Source organism: Pteropus alecto, unplaced genomic scaffold (assembly GCF_000325575.1).
Source record: "Pteropus alecto unplaced genomic scaffold, ASM32557v1 scaffold7, whole genome shotgun sequence".
NCBI lineage: Eukaryota > Metazoa > Chordata > Mammalia > Chiroptera > Pteropodidae > Pteropus > Pteropus alecto.
This window is the reverse complement of record NW_006494614.1, coordinates 41087182-41107881: the sequence shown is the minus strand read 5'-3', so window position 1 is coordinate 41107881 and position 20700 is coordinate 41087182. Positions and strand designations below refer to the sequence as shown.

At 45.2% G+C, this 20700-nt stretch overlaps 1 protein-coding gene and 1 pseudogene across 2 annotated transcripts in view; both read left to right on the top strand.

Moving 5' to 3' along the window:
• The first annotated feature begins 6 nt into the window (after nucleotides 1–6).
• Nucleotides 7–20700, top strand: part of PTK7 (protein tyrosine kinase 7 (inactive)) — a 57994-nt gene continuing 37300 nt past the window's right edge. For both annotated transcript variants that reach the window (XM_015600414.1, XM_006926839.2), the window contains exon 1: nucleotides 7–104. In XM_015600414.1, the coding sequence (XP_015455900.1) occupies nucleotides 26–104 (79 nt within the window). In that variant the 5' untranslated portion in view covers nucleotides 7–25. The remainder of the gene's footprint in view (nucleotides 105–20700) is intronic.
• Nucleotides 15585–15703, top strand: LOC112474932 (annotated as a pseudogene).

The window sequence follows — 20700 nt, the reverse complement described above, 5'->3', positions numbered from 1 at the left end:
CGCTCCCCTCCCGGAGCCCGCAGTGATGGGAGCTGCGCGGGGAGCCCCGAGCAGCCACCGCCGGCTGCCTGTGCTCAGCGTCCTGCTGCTGCCGCTGCTGAGCGGTGAGTCCCGGCGAGCTGGGGGAGCGGGGCTCGGGGAGTGCGTGAGCCTCGTGGGCACAAGGGGCACCGAGGAAGTGGATTTGGGCGGCTGGAGAGGGGAAGACACCCTGGAGTGGTGGAGAGGCTAGCTGGGGTGCGAGGTCCCGGCGGTCGGGAGGTGGCGAAGCCCTCGCGGACTCTGTCGGGGCCCGTTTCCCACCCACGCCCGCGAGGACGCGTTGCCAGCCTCCAAGGAGTTTTCCCGGGCTGAGCGGAGAGTTTTGCTCGAGAGCTGCCGGGAGTTGCCGGCGCCCGGGCCCTGATCGGGAGTTTCTTTTCGGGAGAGAAAGGACAACCCCCCCACACACACACTTAGCGGGGTGCAGTGAGGTGTCTGGCGGTGGGGGGACACGGAGTCCACCCCGCAGGCTCAGCCCAGGTGAGGGAGGCCGGCCTGGGGCCGGATGCGGGACCAACCTGCGGCGCGCAGAGCGCGGAGCTTTGTTACCTACGCCCGCCCGACGCTCCCGGCTTCCCTCCTCCAAGTTCCTGGGCCAAGCCGAGACCCCTGATGGCCCTGCTGGTGAGGGCGGAAGAAGGGAAGAATTAGGGGCCGCCTTATCTCCTCTCGTTCCTGGGCCAGAGCCTCAAGCCCACTCCCTGCCAGGATCGAATCTGGAGAGCGGAGTCCCAGGCTGTCTCGGTGACTAATGTGTGAAGGCCGCTGCCAAATCGGGCATGGCTGGCCTGCAAAGGTGCGGACGGGGTTTGTTCTGTTGCTTCCTGGATTTCCATCCTGTGTCTCTTCACGAGAAAAGAAAATCTCACTACGAGCAGTACATTCTGCCTTTTCTTGGAGGGCTCCGCATTTTGGTGAGGGTGTGGCCCAGTATCTCCAGGACAGACAATTCGACTCCTCCTCACCCCCTCTTCTTGACTGTATTTTCTGGCTTGGTCACACCTGAGAGTCACCAGGGAGGCATTGAACTGCTTTAAAGTGAAGCTCCAAGCTACCCGCAGGACCTGGACTGGAAATATGCCCCCCCACATCCCCTCCCAGCCCTTCGCTGCCAAACCACAACAATCTTTGGTGATGATTGTGTCAGCAGCCCTCTCTGGGGGAGCTCTGCCCAGGGGACCTGGTCCTAGCTGATCACTTTTCTCCTTTGAAGAGTAGCCATGGGGAGGATATGGGTAGAGAATTGCCTTTCTGATATCTTCCTAGCCTACCAGTTGTTAAGGAGTTTTGGTGCTGATGGAATCAACATCTCCCCTACCCCCAGTTGTAAAAGGAGAGGTAATTGTAACTCAGAACCCAGGGTTAAGAACAGGCTCAAAGGATTTGTAGAAGGTGTTTCTGGAGCTGCCTTGTGTTCCTTGTGATGTGTGGGGTGGTGATTGTTCATGGCAGAACCCACATCTGCTCCCAGAGGAAGTATGGAAGTTTTTTTGCACAGCCAGGATCGGAGGCCCAGCCATGTGGGCGAGCATCCTGAGCTCACAGGCTTCCTAGGTCCGCTGGCTGTTTGGGTTTTGGTGTTCTGGTCGCCAGCTATGGCTGCGTTCACTGCTAATGTTTAGAGTTCTGGAGTCAAGAGATTTCTGGTGGAGATGGGGCTCATGTTCAACAAATGCTAAATTCCTTCCGTGAGAAGACGACTCTCATGTTAATCGATGTTAATCTGGTGATGGGTGTTAAGCAGAGGGGGGTTCCTGTGGGGGAAGTTAGGGCAGGCCCAGGGCTTGGGACTGGAGGTCTGGAATCTCCTCTGGGGGTGGGGAGATGTCTTGTGCTCAACAAAGGAACATTTTAATGAGAGCTTTAAATCAGTTCCACCAAATGTGCCTTCGTGTGGAACCTGTCCATGTGCTGTAAACAATTTCAGCCAAGATTGAGGCGCCTGCTGTCTTCTGGTAAAATCCAGGAACTCAGTCCACCCCTGGTCAGCATGACTTCAGGGGGCAACAATTTTTAAATAGACTACAGTAGATTTTTCCATCTTATTGTTTGTGTAATTAGCTGGAGTTGTACTGAGACCCTGCTGTTAATAAGGCTGGAGTAAGGGACCTAGGCTAGCTAGGTTTGTGGATTAGACCATTTTCAAGTTTGGGTAATTATGCTGTAAATGGCTGAGTAACTTTCCAAACTTTGATCCCCATTATGGTAAATATGGTGGTGGGGCAGGAGAGGGCTTGACGTTTGAAACCTGGGATTCTGTGCCCCAACTCCTTGAATGGTCAGTTGTGGTCATTCCCCATCCCTGTTCCCATACCCTTCTCTGAGTTCTTTCCTCCAGACTCTTGTTTCTTTGTGGGAAATAAAGTTATCACGTTCTGATAGAAGCTGTTCTGCAGAGTCCTCGAGGCTTTGCAGCCTATAATTCAGGCAGAGGAGTTTCTTTTATCAATGATGGGCTTCTCAGATGTAGGGAAGTACAGTGGGAGGGCAGGGGTAATCTCTGCACATCGTTTGCCAAAGGATCTAGTCAAACTTCTGGCGTTCAGAGCAGGGTTGAGTGATAGAGAGAGCTCAGGCTGTGGAGATGAAGTGTTTGGCAAAACAGCAACTCTAACTCTTGACAGGCCCTGTGGCCCTGGGCAAATTTCTTGACCTCACAGTTGGCCTCCTCTGTAAAGGGTCTTACTTCCTGGAACTATGCTGAGGATTAAATGTAATGAAGTATATAAAGGGCCCCTTTCTCATTCTTCTCTCTCCTATGGTGTGCTTCCAACATACCTTTTCAGCTTTACAGTCATCCCCATCCATAAAACATTTTCCATCTTATTGGAACACTTCATTCTAGTCCAACTAGTGTCTTTCCCATCCCCTAAAACATACGTGATTTCTCAGACCTTTCTTTCATCTCTGGCTAGTACCCCCATATGTACTGCCTCCCCTATCTCTCTTTTGTCCAGTCTTCTAGTCCAACTAGTGTCTTTCCCATCCCCTAAAACAGTGATTTCTCAGACCTTTCTTTCCTCTCTGGCCAGTACCCCCATATGTACTGCCTCCTCTATCTCTCTTTTGTCCAGTCTCACCTCTACTTCCTCCTCAAAGCTGTCCTCTCTCTCCTGCCAGAAAGTAGATGCCTGTAGAACTTCTGTACTCTTAGGACACCTTCCATGTTTTTGTCTCAGTTGGGTCTTAACTTACTGAAGGTCTCTTCCTATAGATTCAGTCCAGTATCTTATTTATAATGGGTCATTATCTAGGTTTATTAAAAGGTGAATGAACCTTTTGGGTAGAAGGCAGAGTAACCAAGGGCAAGGGTGAACAGCCTCTCTGCCTCCTAGGCATTGAGGGTCTTTTGTACCCTCTCTAGCTTCTCTGAGTTGGAGTGGCCTGTTTCCCCTTGGGCCTGCTTTACAGTGACCCAATCAAGGGACTAGCTCCTACTTCCCACTCCAGAGCTATCTGTTCTTTGTGGTGCTTGTTTTGAGTTTTGATGTTTCAGGGATCCTGGCTTTCTTCAAGAGTTCTGGGTGTGGCTGACCACCTCTACATATGAAACTGATCTGCCTAAAAAGGCCACAGCTTAAAGACTGTAAATTGGGTAGGGGCCTCAATTATCTACAACTTTGCTACTCCAAGTAAGATCCAAAGACAAGTGACATCAGCATTCCCTGGGAGCATGAATCAGAATCCCAGTGCGTTTTAACAAGCTCCCCAGCTGACCACATCCCAGCGTTCCAGAAGTCCTGCTCTAGGCATCTCTCCTTACATAGAAACTCCTGTTGCAATGGGCAAATCATGGACACTAGATCTTGCACAGTATTTGGAGACTTACCTTAAATAACTTTTAGGTTATGTGACCACTATTCTGTGTGATGTGTGCACTTAAAAAATGACCTCACTTTGGGTTGAATTTGGATTAGATTTTGTCAGGAAACTTGTCCATTAAATGTGTGACTCTGGGTGGTTTGCAACATGAGTGTAATGTTCATTTCCTCTTGGAGCCTCAGCCTTTCCTAGAGGAGCATGTGTCTCATTTTATAATGAAAGCCAGTGGAGAAATTAGATTTGTTAGGCAGAAATTTGGTCGGTGAATGGCTTTTCAGGAATACATTTGGTCCCTAAAGGAGGATGACGTCTCTGCTGGGCTTCGACAGTTGTCGTGTTGTTAAGTCTTTGGAGGATTTCATATTTTGGAAAGAGGAGTTTGTGTGAGTTTGTGTTTAAGCCAGTGCAGCTTCTGTGAGATTCATCTGGGATGGAGGTTGGCCGTTTCAGACTCTTAATTTTTGAGCCAAGAGCAGTTTGGGGCCAGGGATTCAGCCTTTGGTGTTTTCCTGATGGAAGAAAGGGTCATTAAACAGGGTTGGGTATCCTTGGCCTGCGTCCCTCAGCCTCCTCTGTTTGCCTTAACCTCAGTAGTATGCCTCTCTGCTGCTGTGCCCCTGGCACTACCCCTGGCAGAGCCACATAGTGGTGTTGCAGGCTCCGAGCCATAGTTGCTGGTGCTGGCTCTAGCCTTGCCCTCCAGCTGTCTCTCTCCTATCTTCCTCCTCTGCCTCCTACCCCACCCCCGCCCTGTCCTTTTTTTCAAAGATGTGGAAGTTCTGCCATGGTGGCTGGGTTAGAGTCCTATCTTGGGGTTCTCTGAGTTCACCACTGAGGGCACATTCGGTCCCGCTGAGCCCTCTGGCTCTTTGGCGGAGCTGGCGCAGGAGCTGCTACAGCTAATCAGTGGTTTGAGGAAGCCCTCTGTAGTCTGTCACATTTTCCATCCTCTTTTCTTTTCTGCATTTAGGTCATTTCCCTCCCAGTCATGCTATACAAGTAGCAGTGGGGCAGGGAGGAAACTTTGACGGACATATGCGGGCGCCTTTCCCCTCTTGCTGCTTGGTTTGGGGTCGCCAAACTCTTGCACCCCTGTGAACATTAACACTGAACGAATACACAGGTGAGTGGAGCACAGTCTGCTAGGGGTCCTCCAGATACCAAGTTCCTGCCAGAAGCTTAGACCCATCATGATAAGCAGTATATGCACTTGCTGGTTTAGGAGTGTATGTGACTTCTGAAAACAGGGTCCTGAGTCGTGGGGTAAGGGTTATGAGTCACGTGCTAGAAAGATGTAGAAATGTGTTTTTTAGAAACGTGGTCCAGAGACCATCTGGGAAGGCAGGTAACTAGCCCATCAGAATCACTGGGGGAGGAGCCAGAAAATATATTTTATTTTCTTATTTGTTAGATTATGTTGTATTTTTTGAATAGCCAATCCAGTCACATAGTTTGAATCTCAAAAGGAAAGTGCATTTTAAAAGAGTTTCCCAGGAGATTCTTATCTACACTCAAATTTGAGAACCACTAGGCAGCTGTAAGAAGAATTTGTCAGTGTAAAGTGGAGGTGTGATGAGAAAGAGGTTGGTATTAATATTGAGGGGCTTAGGAAGGAGTCAGTTCAAAGTGTTAGAGTGTTGTCTCTGGGTGATACTGTCTCGGGTGGGGCAGGAGGCAGGAAAGAGACAAGATGGAGAGATGTGAATCAGACGAAGTATAATGAAAAGACATTTGGAAAAGTGAATGTGTAGGACAGTAAGTCCATGACGCAGGAGCAAATGGGAAGTGAAAGGGCTTCAGAGAGGAGAGAGGATTGACATTGCTAGTAGGTGTAGGCTGAATAAAGGCATTGGACGAGGAGTCTGAAAATTTTAATGGTTCTTTTCCAAAATCACACACATCAATGCACAGTAAAGGAAGAGAGATGTCATCTGTAGTCCCTGTGACACCTGCTTTTCTGTGTTTGGTCCTGGCTCGGTTGCTGCCTAGCCACATGACCCTGAGCTGCTTCATTAACCTTTCCAAGCTTCAGTTTCCTCATCCGCAAAATACAAATGATGCTGACCCCTGCCTTGCACCTGGTGCTCCTAGCTATGGGGATGGTTGACCCAGGGAAGCAGCCCCTCTGGCCAGCCCTGATGTCTTTTCTCAGAGACTCTCCTGACCCTTTGTCCTTCCGTTAAGGTGTTAGACTTTCTGGCCAGGCCTCAGTCTCTAGAATGGTTTGTGAAGGCTCAACAAAGTCGCTCTTGACTGGAAACTTTAGAAATGGTTTCCTCATTCTGAAGCACAGGTTTTCTAAATAGGTCTCAGTATTCATTTCAACAGCAGCTCAGAAATGTGGGCACAACCACTTTGCATTTCCTGGTGGGAATTCTTCCTCCCTCTATCCCAACAGCAGCTTCTCCCTAGGGTGGTCAGTGCTGGCTCAGAGCCACCATCTCCCCTGGCATGCTGACGTTCTTCCAGGGAGTGGGCAGTAAATTGTGCTTCTTGCAGCCTAGGCAGGCTTTTATATTACCCTAGGGAGGGGCTTCTGTCATCATGGGATGGCTGTGAGGGTTTCCCCAGTCATTCACTCTGTGTAGCTTGCGGGAACTTCTGTCAGCACCATGGGAGGTTCTTGAGGTACTGTGTGGTCTCCCTATGGGTGGTTAAGGTGGTCAGAGCGGGCGCTAACATACACTGGCTTTCTCTTGTCCACTTCTTGGGGTGGTGGCAGTGGTGGGGCAGTGAGAAGAATGCTTGTCTGCTTTTGGGACTACTGAGGTGTCCCAGCGGCTAGCTAGCTCATACAATGCCTTTGTGTAAGTTAGAAATAGGCGCCCTTCCTCCACGTGAATGCAGCCTTGCACTGGACCCAGGGCTTTGGCTAGTGGGGCACAGGCAATGTTTCGCTTGGTTGTACATCTTGAGCATTGTACAACCTGTACGACAGTCATAGGTGGCTGTCTCGTCTTGCAACTCGTGGCTCTTTGCTTCCTAGATGTGGGCCAAGATGATTTTGGTGACCTCTATTCTAATAGTATGTTTCAGATGAATCCTATTCGCTACTGTTCTCCTGCCTCCTGTCGTGGTGGGATGGGGCACTGCTGCTCATACAACAGGAGAAGCCTGGGAGGCTGGGGTTCCATAGCACGTGTGTGAGTGCTGAGGTCTTGGTCAGTTTCTGGGCATCTCTCTATGCCTTGCAGATGCAGGCTTTTAACTTTATGTGATGAATGATAGGAAAGGCTGGTTGAGTCTTCAGGGAAGGGGGCTGCTTAGTTTACTTCACACTTCAGTAAGTAGCTTCAGGCTTGCCTCTCTCCTGGGCACACTGGGCCCTATGTAAAGTTTGTGGGTATTCCTGATTTAGAGGAAGTCCTGTAGTAGAAGTGGTATCACTTCAATTGCAAGGATGGGTTCTTGGTCATGATGACCTTTTGTTTTGGGTACCCTGGAGGTGTACATCCCTCTTAGCCTGAAGAAGCACTGAAGGAACACTAGGCTGGGAGTTGGGAGACATGGACTCTGCTCCCACGTTTGCCCCAGACTGCTCGTGTGACGTTGGGCAAGTCTAACCTGCTACTTGGGTCTCAATTTGAAGACAGAAGACCTTGGAAGACCTTTACTGTGGTCACCTTTGAGGCTGACCTGACCCAGTATTGCCATATGCACCCTACACCTGTGTTCTGCGGGACTTACAGGCTCTTCTTGCCCTTGGTTCTGGGGAGAGCCCTTTAACCTGAGGACTGCATTTTATTCTGGGATCTCTAGTGTGTGGGCTCATTTACACTCGATCAACTGGTGCTGTGGGTTTTAGGGTATAATTCCCTGGGTGCAAAGGAGAACAGAAAGGTTTGAGTAAATTTAGAGGAGATTTGAGAGGGAATTCTTAGGAGAAAAAAACGAGTTTTTATCTGAGTAAGAGAAGGCAGAAATAGTTACCTGGTTAGTCCTCAGGTATTTGAGGGACTAGTGCCTGAGTGGGAACATCTTTTCTTCTTTTGCACAGAAGGGAAAACAACCAAAGGAAGGCTTAAAGTTGGGAAGAAGGGATTGGGTGTGCTTTGGGAGAGCCTCCTCTATAATAACCGGCGACTGTACCCAGCTTTGCAGCTTCTAAAATGCTTTCATTCACACTGACATTTAACCCTATCAACAAGCCTCAGAGGTTGGCAAGATGAGGGTGTTGGTTTTTTGCGGGGGCGGAGGGGAGGGAGGAAGGGAGGGAGGCATTTGATGATAGGTGAAGAAACTGAGGCACAAAGTATGATTTGCTCAGGACTGCAGAGCTGGTAAATAATAGCTGATTCCGTGCTCTCGTGTGTCGTTGTATGTATGTCATCACCTATGAAATGTTGCACACACATGCCTTGGAACCAGGTAATCATTGGGGAGTGGATTTTGCAGATCAGATAACTCTGAGTGGATTTAAGAGCAGTCCTGCTAGAGTCAGAGGGTGGAATAACTTTTGTTCTTTCTACATAAGGAACATATCAGTAACTTACACAGAGATCTTTAGGGCTACAGCATTCAAGATTGCCAATTTTTCACCCTGTTTTTGTTACAGAACAGGTTAAGGTTTTCAATGGCCCATTCTGAGGTTTGTATGCATCTTAACATTTTTAGAGTTATGGTCAGACTATATGTAATCCAGAAGACCAGAACACTGTACCCGAATTTCCAAGATTTGAGCTTTTCTCATGAACCCGTGAGTCTTTAGACTCTTCTCCCTGGTACTTCTAGAAGGTCACGGGCAGCTACAGGCCCTGGCTTGCAGGTGTGCTGCCACATTCCAGACCAGTGTGCCTGCTGGGAGTTGTACACTGGGTGATGCTGTGGTGGAAACCACGTAGGTGGTAATAGAGTCATCCCTGCTGTGATTAATAGTTCACCATCTCTAACTGCTTTCATATAGGTAGATATGCCTGCGATTGGTGGCACAGACCCTGACACGTAGTAGAGGCATGATGGATGTCGGTTTCCCTTCCACTTCTGACTTTTGAGGCCAAGTCTTTTAATACTCAGGAGGTTTTGGAAGAGGTTGGACAGTGACCTGTCACATTCTGGGAGATGTGAGCTTTTTTTATGCCAGGTCTATCTCTCCCTTTGGCTAAGTTGTTGACTGCTCTTGGCAATCCTGCCGAGTTTGTTCTTCTGCTCTTGAAGTTCACAGATTCCGACATGGGAACTTATGTTCTATCATGGAAAGGTGCAAAGTGACACTTTGGTGTTCTGATTCTGTCAAGCTCATCTGTTAAAAAACACAAAGCAGAGCTGTTTCCTGCCTGGAAGGATAAAGAGAAGAAGGATCTTTCAGGCCAGCTGTGCTAAGATGGCATTTGAGAGCCCAAGTTCATTTCCAGCCACCTGAAAAACAAAACAAATCACAAATAAAACAGTTGTCTTGCAGCCTTGTGGGGGCGGGGGAGGAAATGCCGTTGGTTTTGTAGCTCCAGCTATAAAGAGCAAATTATTCTATCCATATCTGTTTGGTTAATTTAGCAGGTTAAACCAATTGTTAAACTGTCTAATTTAAAATATGCCCAACTCACCAGCAGCTTTGTGCGCTGTGTTCTGGGCTCCTCTGCCCCAGGAGTCAGGGCCTCCTGCTTGAGTTGCTAGTGATGAGGGGAGATGTTGGGTCCTGGAACAAACAGCCTTGGGGGCCTGAAGGAGGATCTCTGTCTTCAATCCAACTCCCTCCTTCCTGAAAACTCCTTCTTAAAACAAAAAGCTTTTATTTAGTAAATGCGTGCCCCTGCCTTGATAAAGTGCCCTGAGTTGCTTAGTGGGGGATTTGTCACTTTATTTCTGTGTTATATTTCTGTGTTAGAGGCCGGAGTCCTGTCAGTTGCTTCTGGGCCCCAAGTGCCTTCCTCAGACTCTCTTTACCTTTGTTTTGAGGGCGTTTGAAGATGGCATGAGAAGTCCTGCTAGCCGGCCTCCTGTCTTTGGCAGCAATTTTAGGCCTGGGCCCAGCCTCGCCTGGGCCTGGGTGGCACTTCTCTCTGTCCCCTTCCCACCCAGCCCAGATCAAAGGAGCCTCCTCAGGGAGCAGGGAAATACCTCTCCCAATAGCCCCACCAGTGAGTCAACAGCCAGGGCCTCTTGCAGCTTTTGAAGCACAGTGCTTCAGGCCTGGAGGAATGCAGAACATTTCATTTTAGGAGTGGACTTAGGTTTCCACTGCTTTGGGTATTTGCAAATTTGAAACAAATGCCCTCATTTAGCAGCAGGCAGGCCGGGCAGTAAACGGGGGCTGTTTAAGGGCATTTATGGCGGTCACAGGTATTTGTGGGAAGAGGGACCCCAGCAGGTTTGGAAAAGGACAGAGGGTTTATGGTTAGGTGGGTTGTACAGAGACCCAAGCCAGGTCTCCAGTGGAGGGTGGTTGTTAGGTGGGCCTTGTCATAAAAAGCATTGCTGGCTCCTGCCCCCCAGGAAGTATCTCCTTCTGTCAGACAAAGGGGTTTGGGATGGTGTTTATCCCCTGGGGCTGATGCTAAGGGCTTTGTCCCTCCCACTTGGCTGCCAAAGTATCAGATTTCCAGTGAAGGCTTCTCCCACTCTCAGGACTTGAAAAGCTTGTTAAATGTGCTTTATATATAACAAGTTGGCTGAAAGGTTTTCGACTTCCAGCTAGTTTCATGAGGAAGGAGCTAGGGAAACCTGTTTTCCTTTTGTTGTTGTTTCTGGAAGTAGGATCTGTGAAGGTACAGTTGTAGAAAGATCCTGATTTTAGGAGTCAGCCAGGCAAGTATTGCTTGGCTTTGATGGGGCAGCTTAACTAAGGGTGGTCTGTTTTAGGCCGGCAGCCACCTCCTCTCTCCCAGGGAAATTCAGAAAGCTGTTTAGGAACTGAGTTCTGGCATCACAACTTGTTCCCCAGAGACCTTAGACAGTTCACTTCACCTCTCTGAGCCTCGGTTTCCTCTTTTGTAAGGTGAAGATAATAACAACAGTCCCATTAGAGAGCGTGTGGGAATTAAGTGAGATAGCACTGTTATTTCGTTTACTCTAAAACGCTTTTTCTCAGTTTCACATCTTTGAAATCAGGTTGCGACATAATCAGTTATGTAGGATTGTTCTTAGTTTAACTGGTACCATTCCTTTTAATGGAACACAAATAATGGTATATTTTAAAATCAGTGACATCTTTGAAATTCTGTATATGTGAAGGGATTAGTCTGTCATATAGTGAATGCTTAATAAAAGATAGTTATAATGTGATGAGTGTGATTTCTTTACACGCCTGTTTTTTTTGTTTCCCATCCACCAGTAACTTTCAATAGAAACTGTTTTTCTTTAAGCCTGGCACATAAATAACAAATGATGCTCAAGGTATAAGGCATCATGGCAGGTAGTGTGCATGGAAGAGGGTGTAGAGGAGGGACTTTTAAGTCCTTAGAAGGCAAGAGATGTGTAGAAGAGGAGGTAGATGTCCCAAAGAGGGTAAACAGCCTATTAAGGAAAGAAAATGCCTCTCCGGTGGCAGAGTCTCTCTCCATTTAAGAAGGCTGAGCTGTTCCTGAGGGAGACTGCAGACTCATTTCCGGAGTGGATTGTCTGGTAGGTAAATCGAGACAGAACTAGAAAAGAATAATTAACGAGGATGTCAGGACGCACCAGAGAGGGGATACGGTGAATGCCGGGCTCTCAGAGGATGGAGACCTGAGTGGGGCAGGTGGGAGACAGACAGGAGATGGTAGCATTTTCCTCCCCTCCCAGGCAACACAGTTGCGTGGGGTTGATCCCAGCTTTGTGAAGACAGCTGGTGCTATCCATTCTGCTTTGTGCTGTCCAAGCATTTGCTGCTAAATGGCACTTTTTCCTTTTCAGGACACAAGTGGCCCAAAGGCAAAGGAGTTCTTCATTCCATGGAGTTCTGGTTCATGTGGTAGTGGGGTGGATTGGCTGTGGGGTTGGGTTTTAGCTGATAGATGAAGAGAGAAAGATGTCTCTTTTATATATATTAGTGAATGTCAAGAGCAAAGCCTTTTTCTCCTTTTTAAATTAATAGATTTGTTTCAAGCCTTCCAGATGTTCAATTTTGTCGGCTTAGGTACTCCACCTCATAGGGGTTTCCGAATGCGGGATTCTTTCCGTGTTCTCACCCAGCTAGGAAAGGTGCTGATTAATCGATCACCTGGAAGGCAAGAACTTGAGTCCAAGGTCTAGGAGACCCAGCCCTTCCATGGAATGAGTGCCCCTCTTGGCTGCTTTTAGCAGCGTTTTGGAGGAGAGTTAAGGTACTGTAGATGATGGGCCTTGAACAATCAGGAAGAACTGGGTTCAAGTGTTAAGATCATTCTAGTGCTCTTTTCCTGACAGCCTTTGATAGACTGGGTAAGAGCATTTTGATGATATAGAACTTATTGTTGGAGGCCCTCGAAATTCAATGTGAAATTTTTTTCTGGGGTGCCTGAGCTTCCCATCTTCTCTGTCCTTTGAGAGTTGAGGGAGACAGTGGTTCTTTCTAAACCAGATCAACAAATACTTTGAAATCATTTTTCTGTCTCAGGCACCCACAGTGATACCTATGGGCCCTCGGTAGTCCTGAATTCCAGTTGTCCAGTTTGGGTCTAAGCCTCCCCATTCCTTATTTACACCCATGACCAGAAAAGCCTGGAGAAGACTTGCATAGACCTCCATGGGTCTCCTGCCAGCTGCTGGCTTGTAGGTGACGACTCTGGCAGCTGAGTTAGCAGGCTGCGGCCTCAGCCCTGGGAGAGGTGTTGATCAGGCAAACTGATGGGGCAACAAATCCCCCCTGAGCCCCAGGTTGGAAGTAAATTTGTTAAAAGTTGCTCTTAGACTCCTGACAAATTGCTTTCAGTTTTTGCTGCCAAAAGAGAACTCTGAAAACAGGGTGTAAATTGGGTTATTTATACCGTCTCTGTTTTTGTTGCTTCCGTGAATCTGGTGAAGGAGGGCGCCCATCCAAGGGAGCTTTTCAGGTTCCGGTTGCTCAGTTCCTCAGGTACCTGGCATCAGGTGAAGAGGTAGTGGGGGTGGTTTTGTTAGGGTGAAGTGCCCTTGATTGCAGGATGTATGGTGACCAGACGGGCCTTTGAGGTGCCTGGGACCAGCCCCTTTCATTAGATCAAAGAAATACCTTTTGTTTTCCCTCTCACACTTTCCTCTGCCCTGGAGCCAGAGTCGTAAAGAGGTGGAGTTGTGAGGATCTGCATCTGGTGGCTGGGGTGGTGGGTGGAGTGGGGAAGAGTGGGAGGTAGGAGTGGAGTGGGGGTCTTCCCTGGTGCTGAGCACTTCCTGTAGTGTGCTCCTGCAGCCCTGGGTGTGTAGGGGTCTGCCTGGGCTAGCCTGGGCACCTTGGCGGGCTGTCAGCCCAATTGGGCCCTGCCTGAGCTGGGCTGTAAGCTGGTGAAACCAGCTACACAAAGACGGATTTCACTCCAGGCTAAGTGTTTTGTTGCTGAATCATTTGCATTCATTAAAAGTAGTGAAGGGCGAGTGATATTTAAGGCAACACGTAGGGTTTGCTGGAGGCTGCTGCCTCAGGACATCATTAAGAATTCTTGGGGCTGGGGAGAGGATGGGCGCAGCTCATTCAAAGCTTACTTAACTTCTGACTGCCTTGGGCATAGGCCAGCTACTAAAATATGAAAAATGTTTGCCCAGCAGCCCCCAGAGCTTGGCCAGACTGCCCTGGCCAAAGAAAACACACACTTACAATTCATTATTTAGCCGCCTCCTGTGCGCTCGCTCCTGTCTCTTCCTCCTCTGGGACCTTGCTGAGTTGGCGGGGGTGGGGAGGGTTGTGGGGGGGTGGTGGAAGGCCCCTTCATAATTAAAAGGAAGGCTGGCCTAAAGCATGTGCTGTATACATTCACCCTACCCGACCCCTACTCCTCTTCCTAAGTTGTTTCACATGATCCTCACTGATGGACTTTAGGGTGTTTCTGAACGTTTGCTATTTTAAACAGTGCCACCACAAATATCTTTGTATCTAGTTTTGCCCTTGTGCTTGTATATCTGTAGGATAAATTCCCAGAAGTGGAGCTACTCTGTCAAAGGATATGAACGTATCAAAACTGCACAGACTTCTATATTTATGTCATAATTTTCCTGGGGAGGAAGTTTATAGCTTTCATCAAATTTCTGAATCTGTGCTATACAGTAAGCCTGTGAAAATCACACGAGATAATGTACGAAAACTGGTAAGCATGGTCCAAGTGCGGGGCATTGCTAAGGTGACCTGAGAACTTAACATCCCATACTGAAACATCGTTAGTACTTATGCCAAGACAACCAGCATAAGCCAGCGTTGTTCAGGTAACTTGGGAGTATGGTGGCCCAGTGCCCACCAAGGATCTTATTCCCTGATCTCTGAGACCATGTATGTTCGTTCTCCCTTCCACACTGTGGAGCTCTGAATGACCTGCTCCTTTTTATTTTCCTTGCTATCAGATATATCCTTTTTGTTGCCCCCAACTTGATGATGAGCTTGATGGGGTAGGTAAAGTTCTCGTCCTCTGTTTTCCCACAAAACCTAACTCAGATGTTCCAGATGTTCAGTGGTTGCTCAGAAGTTCTTGGATTCCCAAGACCAGAATTCGAGTCCTGGAAGCAGTTTAACTTTTCTGAGCTCCATTTCTTCATCTGTAGGATGAAAATGATAATATCCACCTCATGTGGCTATGGCAGGAGTCTAATAAAGTAAAGTTTGGCAGATGTTGCCATGGGTTGTGGTTGGTGAGCTTCAAGGACACTCACATTGATATATGTTGTTACTTCTTCGTGGACATATACTGGGAAGCCCTGAAGGCACTGCTGACTGTCTACAATTGTTTCTTTTGCTTTCCATTTATTACTGTCTCCTTAATTGCTCTTGTATCTGTTCCCTCCCTTTATATCCCATTGTCTGTGGCTTATTTCAGGTCTTGTCATTTTTCCCTTGAAATACTGCTGGAAAAAAAGAAGGGAGTTTTTGAAGGCAGCATCTTTTTTCCCCTCAAAAATGTCCACAAGACATGTACTTTATGAAACCTGAGATGAAAAAATCAGATGAGAAACTACTGGCTGAGATGGAAAGGAAGCTGACTGAGAAGGAGGGAGAAAAAAAAGGGAGACCGGCTGAGAAAATAAACAAGTATAGGGAAACAAAAAATGCAACAGCAGAATTAAGTTTCCAGTATAATCCCTAAAGGGCCAAATCGGCTCTACAATTAATCTAATCAGTGCCACGAATTTGTTGAGCTCTCATAATCCAGAGGAAAATGTACAGAGATGGGAATGATGAAAAAAAGTGATATTTAGAGAAATAGATTCAAGATTTTAAAAAGTAATAAAAGGTATACTAGTAGAATTAAAAAGCAAGAAGTCTGCCTTGCAAATCCTAAGAAGTGATGAAAGCAAATAAAACAATACATACAACAAAGGAAGAAGCATTGTAGTATTAAAACATAAACTAGATAAAGCCAGGACAAATAAAACAGCTGTGATTTTAAAAAATTTCAGGAGAATAAGTCTTCCTACTGAGTTAGGATAAAATTAAGATTGAGTAAAAAAGTTTCATGCTCTTTACATGAGGCAGACCTAAAATAATGACAAAGATTGTTTTATTCTTTTTCTAACTTTAGACCAATAGCTTAATTTGTTTCACTCATCATTTAAGAAATATTTAAGATTAGTTTTCTTCTGAATATAGCTTTGAAATTAATAAACTTGAAATGAAAGAAATATAGACTTGATTGCTTTTAAAAAACAGAGTCTACGGCATTGCTACCCTGAAGAAGCCCGATCCCGTCTGATCTTGGAAGCTAAGCAGGGTCAGGCCTGGTTAGTACTTGGATAGGAGAACACTTAGGAAGACTGGGTGCTGTAGGCGTAAAAAAAATAAAAATAAAAAAATAAGGAATTGTAAGATGACAAGGTCCTTGCAATCTGTGAGGTCGACCAAGGGTCGCCTCACCTAAAATAAATAAATAAATAAGAAACAAAGAAATAAAACTTTGGCAAGTCCAATCAAGAAAAAGAACATGTCAATAGGCAAAACGAGAAAGGAAAAAGAGGCTTTAACCTCATTCCTGGCTTCACAACAATTTCCTGAGTACATACTAGGTACCTGGTAGATACTGGGGATGTATAGCAGGGAATGAGATAAAGCCTACTATTTAATGGGAAATGCTGAAGAAAATGTTTACTAACAATTACAGTTGTGATCATTGTGATGGAAAACATTTTTTTTAAATTATTAAGGATTACCATGATCAATTGCTATGCTAAGAAATCTCTGCTAGGAAAATATAAATTACTGAAATTTATTCAAGAGTCATTAGAATGACTAAAAAGACCAGTAAATATTAAAGACAATTGAAAGATAGTTTTTTTAAAAAAATGTTGTATCAGAGGGCTTTGAGGGAACATTTAGAAAAATGTTGAGGAAATAGGGCCTTGTAATGCTTTATAGACTGTCAAAGAACCAAGGAACAGATGGACAGCATGTCACAAAGTTGATATATCCTTGCTCCCAAATGCTGACTGATAGTGCAGAAAAGAAAACTACACTTCTTAGAAATATTGATGTAAAATCTAATATAAAATACTGGTAAATTAAATCGAACACTATGTTAAAAATAATATACTATAAACAAAGGATTTATTACAAAAATGCACAGTTTAATCTTGTATAATTCATCAAAATAGTTCAGAGGAGTCAGTATCTCAATAGATGCAGGAATGACCCTAGATACAAATTAACATCCATTCTTGTTTTTTAAAAAATCTCAAACCATAGCTAACGTTATACTTAAGAATGAAATTATAATGTTGTTCTCTTTAAAATGAAGTCACTGCATTAAAATAATAAAGTCACTGTTTAACATTCTGGAAATGGTAGCTGAAATAATACTATAAGAAAACAAAAGTCAAAATAAAATTAATGTTCTTTGCCGATGGTATCATTTTTTACAGGAGAAACTCAGATATCTAAAATGAATAATACAGTTGAGTCATTTGGCCAAATAAAAACTACACAAAATCCAGAAGGTTCAATACACATCATCAAGTAACCTTTTAGAAAATACAATAGAATTGTTTATTTCCTTCACAAAATCAACAGATATCCATGAAATACTCAGGTGTAAAGCATTATAATGGAAACTGTATGTTGAAGGAGCCGGTAGATATCACCCTTCTCCCCTCTGAATTTGAAACTGTTGGAGGCAGGGAGGAAAGAAAAACAGACAGATATAGGAATTAGATGGAGATCAGACTGTCACCTTTATTATTGATAAAGGCTAAAGCTGAGGACAAATTTTTAATCCGAAGAGGATAAGCTTGTCTAATTCACCCTGCTTATCTAATTCACCCTTGAATTATGTGTATGTGTACCTGCCCCCTAATAAAATGTGACCTATCTTCCAGGGGTGGGGTGGTTATATTCTTTCCCCCAACCTTAAGTGGATGTGAGAGGAAGGGTGAGAGTCAGACATGCCCAATTAGACATCACCTCTCCCTGGGGCTTGTGGGAGGTGGTGGAGTAGGGCTCCAATGTTATCCCCTCTACTGAAACGGGGAGAAATTATTCCTCCTTAAAACTTACCTCCTTTGCTCTCTGAATTCACTAGGCTTAACCTTTGAAAGCCGGGGACACCCAGGGTATGGGTGCTTGGGGGTGTGTCTGGTTCTTCCCTTCAGGGAAAGGGTACAGCTGCCCATCAGCTATTTCTGATTCCACCTTCACTGACCACACTGCTTTATACCACATTATCTAGGACACCTGGAGAACAGATTTTTCCCCCAGAAGGCTCTCAAATGGATCAAAACAGGACGGTATTTACATTAATTCCAGAGTAGTTCTGCACCCAAGGGTGAAAATTCACTTCCTATGTATTGCCCAGCCCAAATCCTATGCAAAGACAGTTTCTTCTGAGAAGTTAAATAACAGTTGAGAACAGGAACCTTTACCGCCTTGTTCACTGCTGTATTCCCAGCACTTAGAGCAATGCCTGGCATACAGTAGACAGGCATTCAGTAACTTACTGACCATTCTCAGGGGGGAAATGTTCAACATATAATGAAGAAAAAGCCTTATTCTTGATTTTATTGATTAAAAATTAAGAAGAAAGATAACAAGGAAAAAAAATAGGCAAGTTAAATAGAAAATGGATGATAAGAAATTTAGCTAACCAGTAAAACATGAAAAATTGCTCCATCTTGTTAAGGACAAACTAAATGTCTCAAATTGCAAATTACAATAAAGTATATGTCTCAGATTGACAAAGGTTAATAAGTAGCAGTGTTGGTAAGGAAGCACAAATAAGCACAAACTTTTTAAGAACAATTTGTCATTTATCAAAAACTTGAAATTGTATTCTCTTTAGTCCAGGGGGCATTCTGTTTCTAGGAAGTCTTCCTACAGAAACACTCATTACCAATGTGCATAGGTCCCTGTACAGAGAGGTTCAGTTGGAGCATTGTTTGTAATGGCAAAAAAATTAAAACCACCTGAATGTCCATCCTTACGGTGTTCAACAAATAGATTATGGGTCACCGATACAATGAAGTAACACAGTGGTTGAAATGAATGAGCTAGAACCATGTGAACAGACATGGAAAGGTATCTGTGCTTAACCGTGAAGAAAAAAAAGGTTGCAGAATAGCAGGTTGCAGAATGTTATACGTTTAACAGTGACCTCCACCAAAGATGTGTTGAGGTCCTAAGCCCTGGTACTAGGGAATGTGACCTTATTTGGAAATAGAGTCTTGGCAGATATAATGAAGTTAAGTCATTAAGGTGGGTTCTGATCCTGTATGATTGGTGGTGTCCTGACAAAAAGAGAAGAGACGCAGATGCACGCACGCACGCGCGCACGCGCGCAGAAGATGGCCACGTGATGATGGAGGCGGAGATTGGAGTGAAGCTACAAGCCAAGGAATGCCAAGGATTGCCAGCAGCCACTAGGAGCTTGGAAAGGGGCATGGAGCAGACTCTCTCTCTCACTAGAGCCTCCAGAAGGAACCAAGCTTGCTGACACCTTGATTTCTAACTTCTGGCATTTAGAACTGTGTGAGAATAAACTTCTGTTGTTTTAAGTCACCCAGTTGTGGTAAGTGTTACAGCAGCTCTAGGAAACTAATAGAACAGGCATGGCATTATCCCACGATCTTATGCCTTCTGTGAATGCTCCTGCTGCTCTCTCCATGACAAAGAGCTTCTTCAGTCCATTTTCTACACTAACAATCACCTCTGAAACAGGGACTCACTGTGGTGGTGATTTTTTTGTCAGGGCACAGCCTGAGCAGGATAAATTTGTATCCCACCTCCTTTGCCTCCTCACAAACCAGTATTCTAGTGGCCTCTTGCTGTGTTCTCCCCCATCCTCATCCCCGAGTCATCCCTTAAACTCTGAGCATCCTGAATTCCCCGGAGTTCTCCGACCATGCTTTGTCTTTGTGCTTCTGTCTTATTTTATTCGGAAGCCCCATTCCTCCTTAAAACCTTGTTTTGAAGAGCCTGCTTCCAGGATTCTTCCTTGACTCCCTCTCCCTACATTCTGAGTACAAAGTGTGTCCTTTTCACTCACCATCACACTGTGTGATAATGTGGTATAACGCCAGTAATTTCAATAGGCTTTCCTCTGGAGCCAGATAACCTGAGGTTTGAATCATGCATCTGTCACTTACTAGCTGTGAGACCTTTGGCAAGTTGCTTTTATGTCTCTGTGCCTTAGTTTCCTCATCTGCATACTGGGAATCACAGTGCCTACCTCATTAACAAGTTAATGTAGTTAAAGCTCTTGGAACAGTGCCTGGCACATAAAATGGTCAGTAAGTGTTAACTGTTTCGTAATTATATGTTTATTCATCTAACTCCCCCACTAAACTGAGACACTTAAAGGCAGTAATTGTGTGTTTTTCTCTCTCCATCCCCAGTGTCTTGCAGAGTACTTGGCACATGGTAGGCTCTAAATAAATGTTTGTTGAATTAATAATAATTAATGTAATTGCCTACCAGGATCCCATATTGGGCTTTGACCCTCTGCTCGTTCCACATCATGCAGGGATAAATGAGGCCAAATATCTGGCTTAGAAAACCACTACAGACAAGCTGGTGATTCCTGAGCACCCGCAGTAGAGGGAATAGATGAGTGTGAGACCATGACTGCCCTTAGAGAGCTTAGAATCTAGTGCAGAAGACGGATTGTAAGCACATGAAATGTTAAATGACATTAGGTTTTAATAACCACTTGTGGGTGCAATAGAAGACAGAGAACTTGCATTTACAATTATTATTTTAGTTGGTGGCACATCGTTATCTAATTTCTTCCTTGTTTTCCAAATTTGTTCTAGAAAGCTTCTTAAACTTTTTAATAATGAAACTTAGGTCTAGAGACTTTATGAGATTCAGATTTTATTTTTTTTCCCCCTGTGTACTTCACTCAGTAGACATATAACATCTGATTGTCTCTCTGGAATTAGCAGCCATCACTACTCATTGGTAGATCCATTATTTCATTAGGGGTTGTAAGATGGTAATATTCTGTTTATTAGCTGGAGATTTCTGTAAAGACAGACCTCCCCTCATGACCTGTTTGGTTTACCCTGAGGTATATCTGTGGAAGAAAGGAAAAATAAATGTTTGATTCTATACCAGTTTTTGAAATAATGAGTTGGTTTTCTAGCATCCTTCAAAGGTGATCAATGGAAGGCTTTGGTCCTTTTTTTTTTTTTCAAACATCATTATGAACTCATAGATTTTAAACTTATTTGATGTGTTTCAGTCCATGTGGTTATTATCCTTATGGATGCTTCAGTGGCCCTGTCTTTGGTTTACATGAGCCTCTTCAAGCTAGCCCTTAACCTTTGACACAACCCGGCTAG